The 20738-nt window shown below is 42.9% G+C and overlaps 1 protein-coding gene across 3 annotated transcripts in view; it reads left to right on the top strand.

Annotated features, from left to right (window-relative positions):
* SUCLG1 (succinate-CoA ligase GDP/ADP-forming subunit alpha) overlaps positions 1-20738 on the top strand; it is a 140877-nt gene that overhangs the window by 48884 nt on the left and 71255 nt on the right. The window contains exon 9 of one of the 3 annotated variants that reach the window (XM_090281613.1): positions 6137-6389. The exons of the other annotated variants lie outside the window; for them this stretch is intronic. Within the exon in view, the coding sequence (XP_090137739.1) occupies positions 6137-6163 (27 nt within the window). The 3' untranslated portion in view covers positions 6164-6389. Of the gene's footprint in view, positions 1-6136; positions 6390-20738 lie in introns of those variants that run through there. 3 annotated transcript variants of the gene reach the window in all.

Raw genomic sequence — 20738 nt, 5'->3', positions numbered from 1 at the left:
AGCAAGGGCCAAGGGCAAGGACTAATAGGAGGAGAAGCAGTGGGGTTATGAGAGGCACTAGGATCACTTTGAAGGGAGAGGAGAAGTATGGGAGGAAAGTTCTGAACCAGGATTCTCCGTATGCCCGTTCTCTAGCTTAGGCAATAATGTCAATGTGTTTTTTAAGTACTTGTAAATTTTCTTCTGTTATGCCTATATTGTTAATGTAAAAACAGCAAGTTTCGTTTAGTACAGCGCAGGTTCCCCCCTGCTTTGGCTGTGAGGATGTCTAGGGCCCTTCTGTTTTGGAAAACTACGTCTGCTAGACTGTTTAGAGATTCTTGCTGTTATTCTAGAGGTTGGAGGGTGGCATTCCAAGGTTCTTGAAAGGATAAAGAGAGATTTAGAACTGATTTTTCTAGTTGGGGTATTCCTACAAACCAAAAGAAGCCTCTCTATATGGAGTGCCCTATTCTCGGTTGTTCAAGGATAGGATTGCTGTATGGATGTGTGCCAAACTCAGACCACTGCTGGTCTTGTTCATGTCGGGGGTGGGACAAGAGGGAGGTCTCAAGGAAGGAGACAAGGTTGGGGATTGCTTCAGAAGTGGCCATTTGCTGGGGGCTTAGTATAGAGGCATCTAATATTAGAGCGACTATCATGCAGGTGCCAGTCCAGTAAGGAGGAATTACTAGGTATGGTTGCGTACCACATAGGAAGTGATTTCCCGTCCCTTGAAGGGAAATAGCAGGGCTCTGTTTAACTTTGGTGATGGCAATGCAACTGGGGTGAGTTTTATTATTTATTGACTGGCACCAAATATTATGGAGGATTTTGTGAAGAAATGTGTGGCTGTATTGGTTAAATTGAAAATCCATGACCCATGTAGGGGTAGCAGGAAAGTCTGAAGTGTTGATATGATTGTGAATTTGGGCTCATATGTAAGGATGGGCAGGAGCTCTTGGTCAAGCTTTAGTGTGTGAAGCTAGGTGTAGGGTGTGTTTGCAGAGAAAGGAAGGGTTGAATTTGCTTAAGGAGCGAGGCTGAACATGGGTGCCATTGACGTGTTTGAAACAGATGCAGAGAGCAGCAGTACCTATAATATGAGTGATTGTGGCTACTGCCTGGGCTGCTCCAGGGAAATCTACCAAACCCGTGTAGTAGGGGGATGGGAGAAAGTGGGCAGTAAGGTTATATAAGGTGGTGAGATTGGGTGGGAAGGCTGTTACCTCAATGTCTGGGTGGTGGGAGGAGTGGGGGCAGATTTAGGAGTTGGTTTTGTTGGTTAAATGCGCTATTTGCTGTATTGTGGGGGCTAGAGGATGTCGATGTGAGGTGGCAAAGGTTAGCAGGGCGATAACTAATTGTGAGAGGAGTCAGCATGGTTACGGTGATTCGAGTAAGTCAGCGAGGGACAGAATTAGGATGAAAGTGTAAAAGTAAATTTTGTCAGGGGTGTAGTCGCTGAGAGTGCCCTGTAGCCAAGCATCCGAGACGTGCTCTAAAAATGGAGAGATAGTCTAGGGGGCTTTTCGTATAATAAAAGTTCTTGTGAGATGAGATGAGTAAAAAATAGGGTCCATGGAAAGCTCATTTACAGGAGGGTTGGGCTTGGGTAATTTTTACCATCAGATTTCCTTTGGGGGTGCAGGAATACGTGGGTGGGGTTGCTTGTGTCTCTTCCTGGATGGAGATGAGCTGGGTGATGGTGGGTCCAAGATCTGAGGTTAGAGGAGATTCGGGTACCTGAGGAGCAAGTTTGATACAGGAGAAATGTACCTAATATGGGATATTTAGGAGTTTAGCCGCTGTGGGAGTGGTTAGGAGGACTAGATGTGGGCTGGACCACCGGGGAGTGAGAGCTTTAGGTGTAAGGGCTTTAAGATAGACATAGTCTCCTGGTGTAATGGGGAATTCTTGGTGATCAGTATATGGGGTGGGTAGAGTCAATTGGCCTGGCTTCAGAGGGTGGATCTCAGGTGTGAGAGGATAGGGAGGTAGTCTCCATAGTTTGACTTTTAGGAGGAGTGTTGCCTAGAAGTAAGGGCCTGCCATACATGATTTCAAAGGGGCTGCGCATGTGGGGCTTTTGGGGAGCTGAATGAATTCAGAGGAGGGCTAGAGGCAGTAATTTGGGCCATGGGAGTTGCATTTTGGTGCTAAGTTTGGTTAAGTGGATTTTTAATAGTCCATTAGCTCGCTCTACTTTCCCTGATGATTGGGGTTGGTGATGTGGAGGTGCCTCACACACCCTAGGCTCGGTTGGAAGCTGCTCTGTCCAGCAGAGTCTTCGTGACCACAGCGGAACAAACTTTTTTTTTTTTTTTTTTTGTATCAGTGTGATTTCTCATCTTTTATTTATGATTTTGTTTATTTGGGTCCTCTCTATTTGCGGAACAAACTTTTACCCAGGACATTTCATTATGTCTGGTGAACAAACTTATCCAGGACACTTTATTATGTCTGGGGGAAGGAAGGTGGCTGCCTCTCTAGGGGAGAACAGCCATTAGACCTTCTTCCCTCATGCCTTTTATTGAGGAGGATACACACGAGAGATACAAAGTCAAGATTCATGAATCATCAATAGTTTGGAGGCGTTAGGGTTGCAGCTAACAATAACAGATTACATGTACGAATACAGGGGGCACAGTGACCAGTCTGTGTCAGAGTCTATCAAACCTCTTGAGGCCACACTGGCATTAGGTGCAAGGTTTCATACATCCCTTGCTAGAGATTGTTTATGTTATACTACAGATAAAGAAAGCAGAGCAAGTTCTAAAGCATAAAAGCATAATCTAATTCCCATGGCAACCCTCTGAGTGGTTGTCAGTCATGTTCCGCACACAGCCTTATGTTGAGACTTAAAGACAAGCACGGCCAGGATGCCGGCGGCAGTCATGCTCAGGCCGGGGCTACACTTTTCTAAACCACGAGGAGCGCTTGCCCACAGGTTGATATGGGATGTGAAACTGCCACTTAATGTTTAGTGCCTGAGCCACCTGCTGTGATAGTTGTGAAAGAAAGACAGGGCCATTGAGAGGAAGGAAGTCCAAATCGAGGGATAATGCAATTAATGAGGGCTTCGGTTAAGTCAGAGGCCTTTTCCATAGCTGTGGGGAAAGCCTCGGTCCATGGAAAAAGTGTCAATAAAAACTAAGAGATATCGGAGGCACTTTACTGGAGGCATGTGAATAGTCTATTTGCCAATCTTGACCTGGAAGATGTCCCCGAATTTGGTGTGTGGGGAAAGGCAGTTTTAATTTTCCTTGAGGGTTGGTTTGTTGGCATATAGGGCAGTTTTGGGATATTTTTTCTAGCTGGGTTAGCATGCCAGTGTGATGTATTGTTTGGGATAATAAAGCATGTAGTGGTCTTGCGCTTATGTGAAATTGGTTTTGGAGTTTGGTGAGGATATGTTGACTGTGATTATTGGAGAGAATTATTTTGTTATGTAAATGAAACCACCCATTTTGTTGGGTTCCTCCAAGCTTAACTAGGGCGTGTCTTTCTTCCTCTGCATAAGGGGGTGCCTCGGAAAGCATTGTAAGGAGGATGGAAGAGACATGGGCTTGTTTTTTTGCCTCAGTGTCTGCTTTGTGATTTCTCTGAACTATGAGATCTGTCCTGACTTGATGTCCCTTGCAGTGGATAACCATTGCTTTTTTCTGGAGCAGAGCCGCTTGTAGAAGTTTGAGAATGAAATGTTTGTTGATGATGGGAAAGTGTTTTGAGGTGAGGTATCCCCTTTCTTTCCAAATTGATATGTGTGAATGTATGATGTGAAAGGTATATTTAGAGTCAGTGTATATATTGATCTGATGACTCTTTGCAAGGGCTAAGGCCCGCGTTGGGGCAATGAGATCTGCCTGTTGGGAAGAGGTACTGGAAGGCAGGTGTCCCGATTCAGTGATGGAGGTGAGGGTAGTGATGGCATATCCTGCTCCTTTTGGGCCGACCTTGTGTGAGTTTCCATCTATAAACCAGGATTCCACCTGTGCTAGAGGGGTGTCTTGTATGTTGGGGAAGGGGTGTTAAAAGGAGGAGAGATGTTGATTGCGGTCATGGGTATGGGTGTGGGAGTGGGGAAAGGGAAGTAATGAGGCAGGGTTGAGGGGAAGAGCTGATTTATGTAGGGAGATTTGAGAATTTTGAAGTAGTTGGGCATATAAGAACTGAATTCGGGAAGGGGAGGCTGCGGCGATGGCCTGGTGTGTTAGTGGGCTGGAAATAGCATGAGAGGAGTGGACTGTTACCTGGGCAAAGGGAACTAACTTAAGGGTTTCTTGACTGAGAATTGCTGCCGCTGCTAAGGCACGGAGGCAGGCTAGCCACCCTAGGAAGGGGGAATCTAGTGGTTTGGAAAATAGGCTATAACCCATTGGTCTGGTCCATATCATTGTGCTAACAGCCCAAGAGCAAAACCATCTTTTGTGTCGGTGTATAGGAGGAAAGGTTTATTTGGGTTTGGAAGGGCCAAGGCTGGAGCTTGACCAAGTGCTATTTTGAGTGTGGTGAAAGGCTTAAGTAGGGCTCTAGAGTTTTCTAGGGGTTCAGACAAGTCTCCAGCTGTTGCCTGATATAAAGGTTTGGCTAGGGATCCAAAATTGGGTATCCAAGTTCTGAAAAAAATTGGCGAGGCCTAAAAATGATAGGAATTCTTGTTTAGTATGGAGCAGGGGGAAGGTCATTATTAGGTCCTCTCTTTCTGGAGTCAGGTGTTTATGAGTGGGGGTGATGGAGAGTCCGAGATATGTGACCTGAGTTGGAGAGAACTGGCCTTTGTTTCGCAACTCATGGTATCTCCGACTGGCAAGAAAGTTTAGGAGCTGGGCAGTATGGAGATGAGAAAAGTTTACAGATGGGCTAGAGAGGAGGAGATCATCCACGTACTGTAGGAGGACGCTTGGGGAAAGGTTAAGCTGCTGTAAGTTGGCTGCTAGGGCTTGACTTGAAGAGGTGGGGACTGTCTCGAAACCCTTGAGGCAGGACTAACCATGTCAGGTGCTGGGTTATTTTTGTGGTTGCGTCAGTCCAGGTGAAGGCAAAGAGGTCTTGGGAGGCCGGGAAGAGTGGGATAGTGAAGAAGGCATCTTTGAGGTCTAGGATGGTAAAATGGGAGGTTTGGGGTGGGATGTGTGACAAGAGGGAATAAGGGTTAGGGACGATGGGGTTGACAGAGACAGTGACCTCATTGATTGCACGTAGATCTTGGACAAGATGGTGAGTCCTGTTGGATTTTTTTACTACTAGGATGGGGAAATTGGTGGGAGAGGAGGCAGGTTGGAGCAGTCCTGCTCCTAGCAGGTGGTCTATAATAGGCTTCAGATCGTTTAAGACCAAGGAGGTTAATGGGTATTGAGGTTTGTTGGGGACATGGGAGGCATCTTTTAGGGTTACAGAGACTGGAGCATGGTGAGAGGCGACGGAGGAATTGTTTGTGTCCCAGACATCGGGATTAACCGCTGTTAGCCAGGATGGCAAGGGAGTGTCTGGGATTGTGTGAAGGGACTGCCCTAAATCCGAGGGCCGGTGTTGAGTGGGAGTAAGCAGTGGTCGTGGGGAGGGGTTGGAGGAAAAAGGAGGCAGAAGGGGTCAGCAAGCCAGAGGGAAAGCTTGAGCCACCGACTTATGGAGTTCTGAGCGACTCCAGGTTCAAGGACTGGGGCTGGCTTGGGCCTGGGTCGAACTCGGGAGTCCCTATTGAGCTGGTGTCCCAATCCCAGGTTTCGGCACCAAAATGTAAGAACGGTGTCACTCAGAAAACCAAGATGCAGTGAGCAGAAAAGGAAGTTTATTGAGGGGAATAGCAAGGCAGGAGGGAGCTGTGCTGTGAGAGAATGACTCCAACTCTGAACTTCTAAGGGGGAAGTGCTTTTTTGAAAGGGGGAAGAAAAAAGATATTATTGTGTTTATCTCGCATAAGTTGATCAAGGCCGAACACAGTTCGGTTTGGCTCATTCTGCGATCATGGGAAACTCCCGGCTCCTGGCTCAAAATATCGCTCTCTCCCAAGCAGCTGCAAGTGCAGGGTGAGGTGGCGGGGAGGTGGGCATGGGAACCGAGGCTGTCACAAAGAATCCTAAAGAGGTTTCAGAATCACTTTGACTATGAATGTAATTTGGATCTTTTATTTTCTCCCTGTCTTCTGCTTTTGAAGGAGTTTGAACAGAGGAAGATGCTATGAAAGAAAAAAACAAAAAATTCCCTGAGCCCATGGAATGAATCATTGTAGCGATGTGAACCAGCAGCAGTGCCCTTCTGCTGTCCACTGATCGTCAGCCTGTGTGCTTGCCACTGGGCTTCCACTACAGCAGGAAGCCCAAACAGGGTTTAGAAGGTCCTGTATTGGGATGTTTTCACCTCATTGTATAGCAGAGACGGCCAATAAATCTACCGTGTATTTGAATATGGTTTGGGGGACTTTTTATTGTTCCAGTGTGGGTTAATGTGGGAATTTGGAGAAAATGAGGGATATTTGTGTATGTGAGTGTGCCTATGTGTGAGTGTGCAAGTGTGTGTGTTTTAATGGGCTCTGTAGTTACTAAATCTTTTGAAAGAATGAGATTAAAAATTTTAGTATAGCATTTGTCTAATTATCTTTGACAAAGAGTGACCTTAGGTTTCTTCTGAGTTGTAGTTTTCTCTTGTGTATGTAATAGTCTTCATCTTGCAGAGTAGTTTTGAGGATTAGAGATAAATGTATAAAGTTCCTGGCACATAATAAGGGACCACCACCATCATCATTATCACCACCACGATTAGATGCAGAAGCTTATCTGTTTCAGTTTTTGTGTAATTGGGAAATGGAGGGTCTTCAATAATGCTGTATTTTTCTGCTGTTCTTCATAGGGCTCTTCCCTTCCCCCTCCAGAGCCTACATTTCTTTGCTTGAGGTGTAAGACATTCACTACAAGAAAGCAGGAAAGCTATTAGCCATCCTACTTTTGTTTTTAAAAAAGAGAGCTTGTTAACAAGAGGCAATTACTGTAGATAATTGTTACTAACCAGAACAGAGAGGGCATCCATTGTCAGGAGCATACATTCTGAAGTTGAAGAGACACAGAATATTCCCAAACAGCGTCATTTCTCTGAAGGAAACAAACAAGACCTTCAAAAAATATTAGAGAGAAGTCCTTGAAGAAAGGCTGTTTGGGAAGTTCTCCATGAGTAGGGGACATGAGCTGGACCTGAGGGCTGAGAAAGGATGTGCACCCAGGCAAGGTAGAAAGTGGGAAGAACTCACTTTGCCAGAGGTAAAGAAACAAGTGCCTGGGAACAGTAAGCCCTGGGAGGGGCCAGAGGAGGGTTTTTTTGGGGGGGTGGGGTTAGGGAAACATATTTTGGTAGTGCCCATGACCGTGCCCATGCTACTGAGGGCACTAGGAGCAGGTGTTATGAAGTGGATTCACAGTGCAAAGATTCCTTTCATTTCTGGGGAAGGATGCAGTGGAGGTATTTAGCTTCTGGTAATAATGGAATACCTTGTACAGACTAACCTTCCCACAGATAACAAAATGAAATTTGGACAATTAATAAAAAACTACTTGAAAGCACTGGAAAGTCACCAAAACCAGACATGATGGAGGGTATTGCTTGTGAAAGAGAAGCCACACGGGGTGAAGCTTTTGCGTGTGTAGCTTTTTGCCCAAGGGCCCTCTCTAGTATACAGTAGATACTAAAACTTAACCAAACAATGGCAAAAGGTCACACAGAAAATCTGAAAGGCCTACCAAAGAAATTGAATTTATAATCAAAATCTGCCCTAAAATAAATTTTAAGTTCTGATGGTTTTTCTGATGAATTTTAATAAATTTAAGAAATAAACAATACCAGTCTTAACTAACTCTAAGAAAATAGAGGGAAAAAGAACATATCCCAAATTATTGGTTAAGCCCAGGCTGATGTGGCTCAGTGGATTGAACACCAGTCTGAGAACCAAATTATTGTTTAAAGCCAATTTGATACCAAACCTGGCAAAAATATTGCAAGAAAAATTTTAAAATGTTGACAAGTATCCTTCATGATCATATTCATAAAAATTATTAGCAAAATATTAGCATATTGATCCAGCAACATATGACAAGATAAGATTATGACCAAGTAGTATTCATTAGTAGGAATACAAGTTAACATTTAAAAATGAGGAACTTAGACTTCTGGCCAAGGTGGAGGCCTAGACAGACACGCTGCGTCTCCCTCCACAACTAAGAAGGAATACAACTACCTCAAAACTAGAGAAAAGCAGAAGTTGCAGAAAATCGACCTGCATGGAAGTCCAACAAAAAGATGTAAGGAAGAAGTACTCGTCCAGACAGGTAGGAGGGGCAGAGCCAGTGTGGAGAGGACACGGTGTGGAGGCAGCAGCAGTGGTGGCAGTGGCAGGCTGCCAGAAAGCACAGTCACACATGTTAAAAAGTCAGGAGGGACACCTGGGGAGTGCTCCCAGCACAAGACCAGACCGCCCTGCTCACTGTCCCAGCGCCGGGGAAAATAAAGCCTGATTGCTTCTGATTGTGCAGACCAGTGGGGGTTGGGGCAGAGGAAGAAACTGCCAGTCTCTCAGCAGAGTCCGCTTGTTTAAAGGTCCCCCACAGTACTAGAATGTCCTCAGGCCCACTCACTCTGGGAAGGATGGCCAGGGCAACAGCTGGAGAGGCGGCAGTCCCATACAAAATGGAAGTGCCTGGAAAAGGGGCAAGTGCTAAGCAAGTGACATTGTTCCCTCTCAGATCCCTCCCCCACGTACAGCGCCACAACGTGGTGAAATGGGTCGCCCTCTACTGACAGAAACCTAAGGCTCCGCCCCTTACAATGTAACAGGAACGACAGCTCTACCTAAGACACAGAGTCAGACAAACACAGGAGCCTGTCAAGACGAGGAGACAGAGAAGTATGGCCCAAAAGAGGGAACTGATCAAGGTTCCAGTGGGAGAACTAAGCGACAAGGAGAGAGCCAACCTAACAAATGAGAAGATAGCCAGCCTAACATATGCAGAGTTCAAAATACTGGTGGATGAAGATGCTCACAGGCTTGACAGATGTGCTTGAGTATGGCAAATGCATAAGAGAAGAAATGAAGGCTATGCTAAATGAAATGAAGGAAACTGGGGTTCAAATCAATGATTTGGAACATAAGGAGGAAAACAACAGTCAACCAGTACAGAATGAGGAAACAAGAATGGAAGAAAAATGAGGAGAGGCTTAGGAACCTCTGGCACAACTTTAAACATGCCAACATCCAAACCATAGGGGTGCCAGAAGGAGAAGAGGAAGAGCAAGAAATTGAAAACTTATGTGAGAAAACAATGAAGGAAAACTCTCCATATTTGGTGAAGGAAATAGACATACAAGTTCAGGAAGCACAGAGATCCCTAACAAGCTAGACCCAAAGAGGACCACACCAAGACACATCATAATTAAAATGCCAAAGGTTCAAGATAAAGAGAGAATCTTAAAAGCAGCAAGAGGAAAGCAGAGACTTTCCTACAAGGGGTGCCTATAAGACTGTCAGCTGATTTCTCAAACGAAACTTTGCAGGCAAGAAAGGGCTGGCAAGAAATATTCAAGGTGATGAAAAGCAAGGAATTACAACCAAGATTACTCTATGCAGCAAAGCTATTATTTAGAATGAAAGGGCAGATAAAGGGCTTCCCAGACAAGGTAAAGCTAAAGGAGTTCATCATCACCAAGCCATTATTATATGAAATGTCAAAGGGACTTTTTAAAGAAAAAGATCAAAATTATGAACACTAAAATGACAACAAACACAACTATCAACAACTGAATCTAAAAAGTAAAAACAAAATTCATCTACCCAAACCAGAATAGGAACAGAATCGTAGATCTGGGGATCATTTGGAAGATTATCAGCTGGGAGGGGGAAGGGGGAAAAATGGGGAAATGGTGCAGGGATTAAGAAGCATAATTGGTAAATACAAAATAGACAGGGAAGTTAAGAATAATATAGGAGGCTCTGGCTGCTGTGGCTCAGTGGATTGAGCGTTGGCCTGCGAGCCAAGTGTCGCTGGTTCGATTCCCAGTCAGGGCACATTACTAGGTTGCACGTCAGGTCCCCAGTTGGGGGCGCGAGTGAGAGGCAACCACACGGTGATGTTTCTCTCCCTCTCTTTCTCCTTCCCTCTCTCTAAAAAAAATTAAAACAAAAACCAAAAACAAATAAATAAATAATTACCAAAAAAATAAATTAATAAATAATATAGGAAAGTGTGAAGCCAAAGAACATATATGCACGACCCATGGACATGATCTAAAGGGGGTGGGATTGCTGGAGGGAAGGGATGTACTGGGCAGAGGGGAGCAAAGGGGGAAAAAATTGAAACTACTGTAACACCATAATCAATAAAATATACTTTTAAAAAATGAAGTGCTTAATTTGACCAAATAAAGGGGGGGAAATCATAAAATTATTTTAATAGATTCAGAAAAAATGATAGAATTCATCACAAAATTCATAATTAAAAAACAAACAGGAACAAAAGAAAATTCTTCAGCTAACTTAGAATAGAGGGGAGTTTTCCTCATATGATAAAGGACATCTGTGAACATCCTTGAAAAATATCTAATGGTAAGACATGGAAAAATCTCCCCAACGTTGAAAAGTAGGCAAGGATCTGCTCTCACCTGTTCAACAGTGTGGTAGAACAAGTGCAATATAGCAATGAAAAAAACAAAAAACAAAAAAAAAACAGTCATGAGGATTTGAAAAAAATTATCATTTAACAAATTTTTACATAAAAATCCTAAGAAATTATTTTTAAAGACTATTAGAGCTAATAAGTTCATTTAGCAAGGTTTTAAGGTGCAAGTCAATATATTTTTTACAACAAAAATTGGAATATGGAAGACCCAATATTGTTAACCAACAATTCTTTTCCAAATAGTGTGTTGATTTCAACTCAATCTCAATCAATACTGTAGAAATTAGCAAATTTATTCTAAAATTTATATGAAATTTAAAAAGACCTTGTAGAAAACAGTCCAGAAATAGATGTTTACGATTATGTCTAATCACCTTACACAGGCATATAAAAGTAATATAATGGGCAAAAGGGTTTTTTCAACAAATACTGCCAGAGCCACTTGAATATCCATAAGGAAATAAATTCAATCTGCCTCCCTCAACATAAACAAAAATTAATTCAAGGTTGATATAAGAACTAAATGTATAAGCTAATAAAGCTTTTACAACAAAATAAGTATATCATCATGAACTTGGAGTAGACAAGTCTTAGAATCAAAGAACAGTAAACAAAAATAAAAAAAAATTGATATCACTATCAAAATGAAAAACTTTACCAAAAGACACCAGTAAGAAAATGAGTAGGCAAGGCATAAAGTATAATAAAATATTCAAAATATATCTGAATATATAAAGAAGTGTTAGAACTAAGCAATAAAAAGCTGAATAAAAAGACTTTGAAAAGTTACTTCCCAAGGGAAGAAATAACAAAAACTAATAAAAAGTGCTCAGCATTATTATTCTTCAGGGAAATGTTAATTAAAACAAAGAGGGTTCTCATCACAATGGGGGGAGTAAACAGACAATGCACTTATTTCCTCTGATGACCTCATCAAAATTATAACTAAATTATAGAACAATAAACCTGGAGAATCACATGAAAAATAGCTGAGTGGAAGTCCTAAACTAAGGATATAAAGAAGAAGCCACACAAGAGGGCTAAGATATGAAATGGACTGGCCCCACACCTATGTGTCGTGGTTGAGAATCCAGAGAGATATCTCAGCTGCAGCGGTCCCTCAGGAGCAAGGGGTTTCAGTTCCAAGCCAGGCTCCCCAGCTCAGAATACCAGTGCTAGAAAAAGGACCCCACATAACATCTGACTGAAAATCCACAGAAGGTTGTTGGAAACCCAGACATCCTCTTAAAGGGTCAGCACACAAACTCATTCATAGGTACTAACCTTGGGTTCCTGTGGAGGGACAGTGGTTCAGTGGGTGACAGAGACATAGAAGGAGAAACTGAGTTGTGGGGCTTCAGAGCAAGGGCTGGAGGGACAGCTGCCACTGTCCTTGTGTTAAGTTGTCCTCCGAAATGGCCAAAAGGTGCCATCTTTCCTGTGTTGAGCCTGCCTCCCCTATCACACTGCTAATTTGAATCTGCATTAGCCTGGAGAACTCCTCTTGCTTCAGCCTGATGACTTCCTTAGACCCTGCCTCACTGCAAATGTCCGCAGGCCCCAGGCTGGTGATGGCTGACTTTGGTGTAACCTAAGACTTTTGTGACTAGCCTCAGGCCGAGCACTGATGCCAAATCTGAACCTGTATTAAGCTGGTAAATACCACTCACCCTACCCTGGTGATTCACTGAGACTCTGAGTCACCCACTTGCATTCAGCTCAAGGTTCTTTCAGATGTTGAGCCTTATGGGCAGCGAGCAGGCAGCAGTAGGTCTCAACAGTGCCTTGGGCCTCAGGCCCAGTACTGGTGGCAGCCAGCTTGGTTGGTAGCATGGCACAATCCTATGCACATCGAGGCTTAGCATAGGCAGCTACCAATGATGGATCACTTTGTAGCTCCTAAGAGGTAGCCCCAGGCAAGTCACAGGCAGCATCTGACATTGACCTGTACTGGAGTCCCCTCCAAGAAGCCCCAGAACTGACACATCTGGTGGCCAGCTTCAGACCACAGTAGAGTACCACCTGATTAGCTCCACAAGTGGCCCACCCAAAAGGAGGTCTCAGCAGGGACCAGACCCTGCTGGGGTAAATCCTGCTCTGTGGTTAGTCCATGCACAGCAGCTTATATGCTGTGGTCATGGCCAGTCCTCACAGCTAGTCATCCTGAGGGTCAGTCCCACCCACAAAGTGCCAACAGCAATCAAGACTCAACTAAAATAGGAGGACATTCACAATCCAAACAAGGGACACTCCTAAAGCAGCCAGCTCAGGTGATCAGGGAGACTGCACCATTGGACCCCACAAGACACCTTTTACATAAGGCACACTGTCAAGTCTGGAAGATATAGTAGATCTATCAACAACATAGAAACAAACACAAAGGGGCATCCAAAATTGGAAGACAAAGAAGCATGTCCCAGATGAAAGGACAGGAGAAATATCTAGAACAGGAACTAAATGTAATGGAGGAACTAATTTAAATGACCCTTGAACATGGACAACAGGGTCGGGATCGACTGTGGGAGAGGGGGTGGGCTGGGTGGGGGTTAGCAATGAGGGAAAAAGTGGGACAATTGTAATAGAAAAACAATAAAAATAAAATTTAAAAATAAGAAAAGTCAACAAAATAAAAAAAAGGAAAAAAGAAAAATTAGTTTATAATAATGTTGGTCAAGTTAGAACTTCCTTGTTCTCCTGCTCCAATCACAGAAGGATGAGAAACAGCAGCTGGCAGGCGAGGAAAAAGGTGAGGGGGACAAAAGAAGCTGTCCATGCATGCACCTCTGCCCCCAGTTGACTTCCTGCCTGTGGCAGGCTCTGGGCTGGAGGGGGTAGGGGTGAGGTGGGGGTGTGGGGGTAGGGATGGTAAAGCTGAAAGTGGTGAGTAGCCTTATCTCTGAATGGAACTTATTATTCCTTGGAATTGGACATACTAAATCCTGAAGCAATTTTGTGATTTAAATTAGTATCAAGGTCTTAAACTTTAACTGGGAATAAAAATGTCATTAGGGGGACAACAAAACATACCCTCGCCCCCCATTAGTTTCCTGGGACTGACATAACGAATGGTCACAGACTGGAGAGTAAAACAACAGGAGTTTATTCTCTCACAGTTCTGGGGCAGTCCTCAATCAAGGAGTCAGCAGGTTTGCACAGCATCCAGAGGCTCTGTGGGGACAATCACCAGCTTCCGGTGGCTGCTGGTCTTCTTTGGACGTCCTTGGTTTGCAGTTGCATCACTCTGATCTCTGCCTCTGTCTTCACTTCAACTTCTCCTCATTGTCTGTCTCCCATGGTCTCCCTTATAAAGATGCCCATCATTAGATTTGGACCTCTCTTCTGCTCCCTCAGGATAATCCACAATAATCTCTTTAAGAGCCTTAATTTAATTATGTTCGCTAAGACCCTTTTTCTAAATGGGTAGCATTCACAGATTCATAGAATTAAGATGCAGACATCTTTTGTGGGATTTGAGGTGCCATTCAACCCCTGACACCTCCTCCAGTTGCTCTGTGATTGCATCAGTAAATCCTGTTTGTTCAGTGTGGTGGGGCCTGGGAATAGAGAAGGCAGGGCCTGAGGTCTGAGCTTGTACTTTACTCTGACAGCCTCCAGGGGGCACTGCAGGGATAGGATCAGGCACGTCCTTCAGTACAGCGGGAGGGAGATTCCAAAGTGAGAGGATGAGGAGTCGCCATTAGTTTCTTCTTCTTTTTAGAAATTTCTAAATGGAATGTGGACAAGGTCATCAGCTGAGAGCGAAAGGGGAAGAGAGTTGTTGGAGGGTTGAAGAGAAAGGAGAACACGTGAAACAGTGCTCAGGAGAATAATAAACTTCACGCTTGGATGGAGTACTTGTAATTGTTTTCTGCCTCTACTCTCTACTCTGTCTTTATCTTCACACCTCTCCTTATTCTCTATTCTTGCTCCAAAAACCTTTAATAAATCCTTATTAAGAGACTGAAGTTGAAACTCTATAGGACAGTATGACCCACTGTGACCTGGATCCTAATCTTTAATCTGGTCAAGCAACTACTTCTTGGATAAACCAGGGGTAGATATCCACCCCCCAACCCCCATCCTGTAAAGAACCAGATAGTGAATATCTTAGATGACTACCTTACTTTGCTCTTGTGGAGAAGCAGCCCGAGACAATACTAAACAAACAAGCAATGTCTGTGTTCCAGTAGAACATCGTCAGCTCTGAAATGTGAATTTCTTATAATTTTCACATGTCACAAAATAGTTTTTTGATTATTTTTCAACCATTAAAAAATGTAAAACCCATTTTTAGCTGGCAGGACTTACAAAAAAGGATTTGGCCTGTGGGCCATAGTTTTCTGAACCCTGAAATAAATCGTGTATGTTTCTTCTTTTATTTGGACCACCTGCCTGCCAAAAATCCACCTTCTTACAACTCTAAATCTGTCCAAAACCTTAATCTAAGTGCTTTGGCCTCTTTTTCCATCAATATTCCTCCATCCCCCACCTATCCCAAAGGTCCTAGGTACTTGACTTCCTGTAGCTCAAATGATCTGTGCTCCTCATGGTGTTCAGTAGGGCCTGTTACTTATCTTTTCTACATATATCTTGTGCCTCCGAAGCTGACAGTATATTTCTGAAGGGCAGAGCTTGCATTTTATGTCTCTGTGTGACTCCTGGAGTCATGCCCTACACCGACTTGGTGTTCAATAAATATTCAAGAAAAAATGGTGCTTTTTACACTCTACTTTGCAGTGCTCAAAGGAATTGTTTTATGAACAGAGTTCAGAAATAAAAAGGCAAACCCCAGCAAAATTGCTTCCTTTTGCATTCTTCATTTTGACGATGTCTCTAAGGTGTTGTTTCCTATATACTTTATGCCCTTAATATACTCCAAATTACCTTATATTTCTGTTGTATCTCATAGATAGGAGGTCACATGTAAGGATAGAGGGTCCCCTGCTCACCTAGAGTCATATACCAAAACCTCTCTGAGTAATCTCATAAACAGAACACAACAGACATTTTACTAAAGGCTTTTTACCTTGTACCAGGTAGTTATGCATCATAAAGTTCATTCACACTGGAAGGAAGAAGCAACAGGAATTCTGGGTGTGTTGAATGTAAGGCAGCCAGTTGGGACAATGGTGATTAGGATTGCTCTCAGTGAAACTACAATATATCATTCTGGTCTGGCCGATATTTGAGATACTTCTATACTCTGGCAAGGGAGGAAAGGGAGAAGACAGCAGAAGATTTTGAATGTCCCAAATTCTGTGTCTACAGTATTTAAAGTTATAAACTCTTCACCCCATCTTCATTGCAGGGACATTCAAAGTCAATCTGTGGAACCTTCAACCTGAACTCAAACTAGCCTACCATCTTTGCACAGTAGATAATGATAGTAGCTGGGGATGTGTCTCCCTCTAAAGCATTTTTTAAAAAAAATGAAGGCTGACCCAACATTTCCTTTTCTTCTGGAGTTGTTATTACCTGAGTTACTTCAGGACAGTTGGTTACTCATAGTCAGCCCACAGGAACCCAGCTTTCAAGCCACTGCTGAATCCTGCAGCTTCCTTCTTCACCAGGCTTTATCTCTGCCTACAAAATCATGCTGATTAGTCAATAAGTACTAAAATGTCTCACACAGAGAAACTGTTATATATACATACAGTTGACAAACATGAGCAAGCAGCAGATCACTCTCACCCATTTCTCTCCCAGGAGATCTTTCTAGGAGAGTCTTTGAGATGGTACTACTTTTAAAGGACTTCATATACTCACATGGTCATTAACTGTGGTGACTAGATCATTGGCCTAGACTTCCATAGGAGACCTAAAACCTTCTCTTCCTTGAAAATTGCTAAGGCAAATGCAAGATGCTCAGTCCATGAGGCCAGTGAGTGTACCTAATTCACAGTTATATTGCTAGGGTCTGGTAGAGTACTCGGTATCTAGTATATGTGAAATGCACGTCTCCTCATAGCCTATTAAGAGCTCTATAATTTTCAATAAAAATGACACATTTTAGACTTCCTCTAACAAATACAGGTATATTTATTAAATGGATCCTCACTGTCCACATTATTGCTTTCTTTGGGAAGTTGGCCTGAATGGGAATGTGTGTAGTTAGAAGGTGGTGTAAGGACTACTTAGGGAGCTCTGTGAAAGGCGCACACCTGACTGCAGGCAACGGGAGGAACAGGGTTGGAATAGACTTACCATGAAGCCAATGAAGCTTAAGTCTGGAGCCTCTTATTTGCTCCTGCCCTTCCAAGGCTCTGCAAGGGGTCCTGGAAGTTTTGTATTCTCCACCTTGTATTCTTTTTCTTACAGCTTCAGAAGCTTCTGGCACCACAAAACTCAGACCTGTCATGGGAGGTTCTCATTGGAATGCCCCTTAGATTTCCATGAGGGCCTTTTTTTTTTTAATTTTTAAATTTTTATAATTGATCATTTAAAATTTTTTAAATGCTATTTATTGGGGTGGTGTTAGTTAATAGAATAATATAAGTTTCAAGTGTACAATTATATAACACAGCATCAGTATTTTGCATTGTGTATCTACCACTCAACATCAAATCTCCTTTTATCACCATATGTTTGACCTCCTTTATCATTTACTACCATTCCCATTCCCCTTTCCCTCCCTCTGGTAACCACCATACTGTTGTCTGTATCTATGAATTTTTGTTTGTCTTGTTTGTTCGTTTGTTGCTTTCAGATTTATATCCCACGTATGAGTGAAACCATATCGTTCTTGTCTTTTTATGACTTATTTTGCTTAGCATGATATTCTCAAGATTCATCCATGTGGCTGAAAATGTTGGTATTTCATTTTTTTCTTACGGCTGAGTAATATATACGTCCCACATTTTCTTATCCAATCATCTACTGCAGGGCATTTCAGTTGTTTTCATGTCTTGGCCACTGTGACTAATGCTACAATGAACATAGGGGTGTATATATCTTTACAAACAAATGTTTTCAAAATTTTCAGGTATATACCCAAAAGAAGGTTTGCTGAGTCATATAGTAACTCTATTCTTTTTTTAATTTTTAAAATTTGTTTTATTTTATTGATTATATTGTTACAATAGTTCCAATCTTTTTCCCCTTGCTCCCCTCCGTCCAGCACCACTCCTCCCCCAGCAATCCCCATGCCCCAAGTCCATGCCCATGGGTCGTACATACAAGCTCTCTGGCTTCACCCTTTCCTATATTATTCTTTTTATTTTTTAAAATAATTAATTAATTTTTTAAACAATAAAAAATAACAATTCCTCCCTCTCATACTTAAGACCCTTTATAATCTTATGAAGGACAATGGGCGAAGGTCTTGAGCTCCTCTAGCTGCTTCAAGCTGGACATGGTTGTTGTCCTACCTACCCTTGGGTCCAGAAACCCCTAATAAGAGTGGGGGTGTGGAGGGGAGTGTGGCCTTCCCACATGGGGAAGGATCTTGCAGACTCCAGGTCAGTAACTCTATTCTTAATTTTATGAGGAACCACCACACTTTCTCACAGTGGCTGTACCAGTTTACATTCCCACTAGCAGTGAATGAGGATCCACGAGACCTGTTTTGAACAATGTGTCTTTCAAGCCTCATTTCAAAAGACCCCACTTGTGTGAATTTTTCCAAGATTTCTCTAGTTTCCCCCACTCTCCCACCTGCATGCATCTCACTCACAGCTGCCATACTCATCTTTATTATTTGTAACATGCCAACCTCTTTCCCACCTCTGGGACACCTCAAATCTTATTCTGTCTGCCACTCTTTTCCCTGGCCCACATGCACACTGTTAGCCCTCCCAGTCATGCAAAGGTCTATCTCCTCAGGTCTCTATATTTTAACCCCTCCCTGCCCTTGTTAATTCTCTTTCAGAGTAGTAGCCTGCTTGTTTCCACCCTTGAAAATTTTGCACCTACTCACATCTAGTTATTTTCGTGCTCATCTGTGTGCTATCCATCCCCACAATGACTGTAAAGTTGAAGAAAGCAGAGATAACCTGTTTTGTTCACCCATGCTTCCCATTTTAGACTCAGTGCCTGGCACATAGTGCGTGCTCTTTGAATGTTCAATAAATAAATGAATAGGTGCTCTCATGACATTGAGTGAAAATCGCATTGCCTTATGACTTTGTGTTTATATACTACAGGTTCTGTTCCCTTATTTTTACATCATTTCTTTCACTGCACATTCCTGTTCTTAGAGAACCGAGACCATGTGTTTTTATCATTTGTGTCAGGTACATGGATAAGTGCTTGAAAATGTAATAGCAATGTAAAATATCTTCTTGTGCCTTCCCATCCATGCAGTCCACATGCAGCCCCTGGATGTTTGCTTTAAGCCTCTGAAGCCAACATGGGTGTGGGAGGGTTGTTTTCTGCTGGAGAAGCTGAACTGGGGAGAATCTCTGAGCCCTTGCTGCTTCTACTTTCTGCTTCCTGGTACTTGTTGGTCATGAGAGTTAGAAGTAGGAGACAAGAAATCATGCTCCCTTGGTTGACAGCTCTAAAGAGTGTCTGAAGCCCCAGAATGGTGATTAGGCCCTTGAAGGTAGCTGGGGAAGCTCTGACAGAGAACGATGCCTGCCTCCTGCAGCAGGACCAATACTAAGGATCTCTGAAATGGCATCCACCACTGAGAGGTTTTCAAATCTCCCAGGTGAGAGAGAAAGAGAAATACTTCATGTTATCACTTATATGTGGAACCGAGGTGGATGTGCCTCACACACCCTAGGCTCGGTTGGAAGCTGCTCTGTCCAGCAGAGTCTTTGTGACCACAGCGGAACAAACTTTTACCCAGGACATTTCATTATGTCTGGTGAACAAACTTTTACCCAGGACACTTTATTATGTCTGGGGGAAGAAAGGTGGCTGCCTCTCTAGAGAAGAACAGTGATTAGACCTTCTTCCCTCATGCCTTTTATTGAGGAGGATACACACAAGAGATACAAAGTCAAGATTCATGAATCATCAATAGTTTGGAGGTGTCAGGATTATAGTTGACAGTAACAGATTACATGTACTAATACAGAGGGTACAGTGACCAGTCTGTGTCAGGGTCTATCAAACATCTTGACACCACACTGGCAGTAGGTGCAAGGTTTCATACATTCCTTGCTAGAGATTATTTATGTTATATTATAGATAAAGAAAGCAGAGCAAGTTCTAAAGCATAAAAGCATAATCTAATTCCCATGGCAACCCTCTGAGTGGTTGTCAGTCATGTTCCGCACACAGCCTTATGTAGAGACTTACAGACAAGCACAGCTGGAATGCCGGCAGCAGTCATGCTCAGGTCAGGGCTACAATTCCCTAAACCATGAGGAGTGGTTGCCTACATGTTATTACTTATATGTGGAACATATAAGCTAAACTCACAGAAACAGAGAATCGTTACCAGGGGCTGGGAGTTGATGGTGGGAAATAGGGAGTTATCTGTTGATCACGGGGTATAAACTCTCAGTTATAAGATGAATAAGTTCTGGGGAACTAATGTACAGCATAGTGCCTAAAATTTGCTGAAATTAGATCTTATGTTCACACCCCCCCCACACAAAGGTAACTATGTATGTGTAGATGTATGAATTGACTTGATTGTGATGTTTTACAATGTATACATATATGAAATAATCACATTGTATACCTTAAATATATGAGGTCTGTTCAGAAGTTATCCAGCCATGTAATATGAAAAATAGAGACATTTACTGAAGATGATGCAAGAGACATTGTACATAGGACAATGATGCCTCAGTCCCCTTCAAAGTAGGCACATTGGGACATCACACAGTTCTCCCAATTGTCATCAGCAGCCCTGTCATATTTTCCTGAATCTCATTGATGATCTGAAATCTCTTCCATTTCAAAGGTGATTTTAGGTTCTGGAAAAGCCAGAGGTCACCGGGCACCAAATTAGGGCTGTACTGGGGCTTAGTCACCTGGGTGATTTGATGTTTCACCAAAAAACTGCAAGAGCTGTGATGTATAAGCAGGCACGTTGTCGTGATGAAGCTGCCAATCACCAGCTGACCATAGCTGCAGCCTTCTAAGTCACCCAATAGTTCTGTAGAGGAATGTTCAAATTTCATGCAAAATTTGATGCAGATTAAT

Source organism: Furipterus horrens, unplaced genomic scaffold (assembly GCF_987537825.1).
Source record: "Furipterus horrens unplaced genomic scaffold, mFurHor1.1.pri manual_scaffold_6, whole genome shotgun sequence".
NCBI lineage: Eukaryota > Metazoa > Chordata > Mammalia > Chiroptera > Furipteridae > Furipterus > Furipterus horrens.
This window is presented reverse-complemented; position numbering and strand designations above follow the sequence as displayed.